The 5,119-nt window shown below is 37.2% G+C and overlaps 1 protein-coding gene and 1 pseudogene across 1 annotated transcript; both read left to right on the top strand.

The window, feature by feature from the left end:
* Positions 1–443: 443 nt before the first annotated feature.
* Positions 444–1,385, top strand: LOC101585047 (olfactory receptor 24). The gene has a single exon (XM_004632873.1). The coding sequence runs from the start codon at positions 444–446 to the stop codon at positions 1,383–1,385; it is 942 nt and encodes a 313-aa protein (XP_004632930.1).
* A 411-nt stretch (positions 1,386–1,796) lies between these two features.
* Positions 1,797–1,896, top strand: LOC111817176 (annotated as a pseudogene).
* The last annotated feature ends 3,223 nt before the right edge of the window (positions 1,897–5,119 follow it).

Raw genomic sequence — 5,119 nt, 5'->3', positions numbered from 1 at the left:
TTAATTCTACATCTCATTTGTATCAAAACTTGTTGTCTAATATTTTACTATTTCTTTATATGCATTCTCATTTACATTATTTATATTTAAATTGACTTATTTGTATTTTTTCTACCTATATACTAACTTTTTGGCTGACCATTACTTCTTGGATATCAAGTCTTTCTGGATTTAATTTGTGCTGAATAAGGTCCTAAGTTTTTTGTTTAGTGAGAACACACACAAAATCCACTCCCTCTATCTTTGTATAACATTGGAATACTTAGTTGGAGGCCTAAAACTAAGCCTTGAAAGATGAACTAATGTAAACACTCTGTTCCTGGCTCAAGGTATTGTAATTACCTCATATGAAAAGTAGAAAGGGATCTCAACCACCTTCCCCAAATTATCCCCATAACATTCATGCGATTTCACATTTCAATACTTCCAGGACAATCATCCACATGGAAGCACAGAACAAAACCAGCGCATCTGAATTCATCCTCCTGGGACTGGCTGAAATGCCAGAACAAGAAACTCTGCTCTTTTCTCTGTTCCTCTGCATGTATGTGGTCACAGCTGTAGGGAACCTGTTGATCATTGTGGCCATCAGCTCAGACTCCCGCCTGCACACTCCTATGTACTTCTTCCTGGCCAATCTCTCCTTGGTTGATCTCTGCCTGGCTACCAATACTGTTCCTAAGATGCTGGTGAGCATCCAAACAAAAAACAAGTCTATCTCCTACTCTTGTTGCCTGACCCAGATGTACTTTTTCCATTTCTTTGGAATCATGGACAGTGTCTTAATAGCTGTGATGGCTTATGACCGTTTTGTAGCCATTTGTCATCCCTTACACTATACCACCATCATGAGCCCATGGCTCTGTGGACTGCTGGCTGGCATCCCATGGGTGCTTTCCTGTTTCATCTCCCTCACCCATATCCTGCTGATGGCCCACCTGGTTTTCTGCAGCAACAATGAACTTCCCCACTACTTCTGTGATCTCACTCCCCTTCTCCGGCTTTCTTGCACAGACACAACTGTGAACAAGATCTTTGTGCTCATTGTGGCAGGAATGGTGATAGCATCACCCTTCATCTGTATTCTGGCCTCCTATGCTCAAATCATCATGGCCATCATGAAAGTCCCTTCTGTGGGTGGTAGGAAGAAAGCCTTCTCCACCTGCAGTTCCCACCTTTCTGTAGTAGCTCTCTTCTATGGAACCACCATTGGAGTGTATCTCTGTCCCTCCTCGGTCCGCACAGCTGTGAAGGAAAAAGCTTCTGCTGTGATGTACACGGCAGTTACTCCAATGTTAAACCCTTTTATCTACAGCCTCAGGAACAGAGACCTGAAGGAGGCCCTGAGGAAGCTCATTGCCAGAAAGGTCACACCATCTTCTTGACTACCAGCACAAAGGCATGCTCTGTAAAGTAGAATCTAAACATCTGGAGGCTTGAGCCAATGTCTGGACTTGGCAGAGCTGCCACATGGAAGAAGGATTTGTTACTATTTCCTCATATTAGGTAAGGAACTTTATGTATGTGTCACAAGCTGCCTTCTCAAAGAGTAATTCTAGCTCGTCCACATCAGGTTTGCTTTGGCTTAGAATTTTTGTATCACTCAAGAGGGACAAATGGCCATTGCATAGCGCTGGGAACATTTCTGCAAAATGCATCATACCATTGCAGGAATGCCACAGATTTCACTTATACAAACCTAAATGACACCAATCTCTCACTAGATGTGGCTTCTTGAAATTAAAAGATGCAGTGCTCACTTTGGCAGCACATACACTAAAGTTGGAATGATAAAAATAAACAAATAAATAAAATAAAGTTGGAATGATACAGAGAAGAATTCCTTGGCCCCTGTGTTAGAATGAGAAGCAAATTCATGAATCGTTCTACACTTTTTAGTATGAGTCAACAGGTTATCTCTAACCTTTCTTTTTTATTTTTTCTCATCTTCTTACTCTCTTTTTTAAACTGTGTCACTTGATGTTATGACACTTTGATGGGAATAAACACTCTCTCTTATTTCTGGTTCATTACAAAATTCCTAGACTTTCACTCCCAATCCTTTTATCCCATGTCCTACAGTGACCCAAAACATGGATGACCATCCTGTGCCCTCTAGTCTTGTTTCTGCTCTATTTAACTTCATTCTTCTTTCCATCCTACCCCATACCCCTCCTGAAACCACTTACAACAGGGTAAAAATACTCTAGTAAGTGGAAAATCATTGCATACAAGTTCCTCGTATAAGTTGAATTATACTATATTTCTGCAGACCTTCCTCCAAATGTTAGAGATGTGAGGCTAATATTTACCAGTTTGTAAGTAAAAAGACTGTACTTAAGTCTATTGTTATTGCCACATGAACTACTTCAACAGGATATTATACATGCTATAACCGGTTTTTCAACCCTGTATAACAACACTGTGATTATAAGTGGACATAATCATACCATAGTACCAAAGGAATGGGCCCCAAGTCAAATTGATAGCATCAGTCTTAATCTATTAGGAAGGTGGATTCCTAGGATAGACATAATGATGAAGAACCATTCACATCTAGAAGACAGCCAAAGGAACAGACACCTCCTAAGAAAACCTCAACACCAGTGATAAGGTCATCTAACATAAGAATTCCACAACTATCAACCCAGAAAACAAAATAAAATGGAAAATAAAAAGGGGCAAGATGAAGAAATAAAATGCAATCCAAAATGTCCAGCCCACCCAGTACATGTCCATAGCTCAAAGAGATAGATGAAGTCAGAAGACAAGTTGAAATCTCTGAGACATTACCAGCATAAGTAAAAACATAAATGGAAGAGGTGATAGAAAAAAATAATATATAAGATGCAAAAAGGAACGACTATTAAAATAAAAGACATTACACAGACACAGATAAACAAGTACAGGAACTCAGGAAAACAATGGAAAGCAAGAATTGCCAAACATAGATAATAAATAGAAGCAAAGAAATGGACCAAACAGAAATGCCGGAGATTATAAAGTCTGGTGAAAGTATATGAAGCAGACTGAATGAAGATCAGAACAGAGTATCACATCTAGTAAGCAAGAATGCAGCTAGCTACCAGGAAAAGAAAGTTATTTTAAAAAATGGAAGACACTATAAAAAGTTAATCTAACAGCTATATGATAAAGCAAAGAAGAAGAGCATAAAATTGATTGAAATTGGTAAGGAGAGTGGAGCCTGTGCATAAGCCATTAAACACCTTTTTACAGGAAAAAAAAAAGGCAGGAAACTTTTTGACATACAAATAAGTAAAGCATATTGACCTCCAACTATACTTGAAATATATAAATTGACAACTAGGGCTATAATAATAAAGGTTCCTGAAATTCAGCATAAGAACAGAATATTAAAAGTGATTGGAGGGAAGAAATAAATCACCTATAAAGTAAAGCCCATCAGAATCACAGCAGAATTCTGAACACAAATCCTCAAAAAAAGATTCTGGAGTTAGGTATTTCGAGCCCTAAAAAACAATCTCCAACACAGATTGATGTACCTGAAAAACTATTTTTCAAAAAATTGATGGAGAAATAAGATACTCCTGTGACGAAGAGCAACTGAAGAAACTTATGACCATGTAATCCACTGCACAGAATGCTTTAAAGGATATATTAGAAAAAGATAACAAAAGGACTACAAATACAGAAACATTGATAGAAAGAAGTTGCCAGGTAAGGCAAGGAATTAAACAGAGGAGAAATACGGAGGAAAAAACAACAGGAAAACAATGTGGAAAAGTGAAGCCAACACGTATCAGTCACAACCTTCAATATAAATGATCCCAACTAGCCAATCAATAGAAACAGACTGGCAGAATGCATCAAGAAGCCTGATCTACTACAAACTGCAGTACACGTTTTCAGGATAAATCCTGAGGGGATTTGACTGACCTTGGCACATACAGAAGTTACATTTCTTGTTATATAGGTCTTGCTTTAGCTTGGTCTTAACCATCCAACAGAAAAGTATAAAAATGAAGTATAAAAAGTAAAGCCATATTAATATGCTGAGCTGTAAAAGGCTCAAGTCAACAACTTCTGACATTGCCAGTCTACGGATAATCCACTACTATTACAGACTACTGGACTATATTGGATTATTTTGCTGAATTAACACACTTACAACATTTAAAAGACAATGGAATACCCATCTCTGACAAAACTAAACAAAAAAAGGGGATACAAATGAAAGATTATTTTGTATCTGTATATTCAAAATACTTAGGATAGATATACAGCTAATTTCTCTTAATTCAATGAATAGAAAGATTTGTACTAATAGTGTTTGTGGACAGGATATCATGTCTACATCTTGTACTAAGAATAGCCACTAAGAAAACAACAATATTCAATATATTAATTATTGAAACTTTCCTACTAATTGGTTTTGAAAGTGTCTCATTGCTATTTGTTCCTCAATAAAATTATTTTTAAAAAGAAACCTGATTCATCAATGTGCTGCATTGAGAAACACATTTACTGTAAAAAGAAATTAATACAAAAATTCAAAGTATGAAAAGTTTTTCTACATGCCACAGGAACCTAGAAAAAAATAATGGGTATCTACTCCACTTGCACACAATGTAAAATTTAAGGCAAAACTGACCAAAACAGATAGATAAGGTCATGATATAATTTTTAAGGGAAGAATCCAGGAAGCAGACTGAATGAAATAACAACGATGAATCATGAATATTTATGCACCAAGCAAAGGTTCATCCAGTTACATAAAACAAATATTATCACACACAAAAAACAATCTCTAATAAATTGCATTGTTTAATCTTTATACCTCACTCTCACAAATGGTAGACCAACTAGACCCAAAAAAAAATCAATGAAAAAATATTAAAAGTGAACCAAATCTGTGAACAAATGTACTTCGTAGATATCTGCAGTGTTCTACCCAAAAGCATCAGAACTCTTCTCATCATGAGGGACATTCTCTAAAATAAACCATATATTAGCTGACAAAACTTGTTTAAACAGACCCAGTCCTAGCCCAGGTCCGGTGAGTGTGTGGAGAGTTTCTGCTACCTTGCACCGGCGGGACCAGTCCCAGCCCAGGCCCAGCGTGGGCCGGACCCTCTCC

The sequence above is a fragment of the Octodon degus genome, unplaced genomic scaffold, assembly GCF_000260255.1.
Source record: "Octodon degus isolate 3935 unplaced genomic scaffold, OctDeg1.0 scaffold00050, whole genome shotgun sequence".
Taxonomy (NCBI): Eukaryota; Metazoa; Chordata; class Mammalia; order Rodentia; family Octodontidae; genus Octodon; species Octodon degus.
The sequence above is the reverse complement of the archived record's forward strand: the minus strand, read 5'-3'. Positions and strand labels throughout refer to the sequence as shown.

Excerpts from the sequence above, each read along its gene's own strand:
- LOC101585047 (XM_004632873.1), top strand. The coding sequence starts at position 444 with ATGGAAGCACAGAACAAAACCAGCGCATCTGAATTCATCCTCCTGGGA.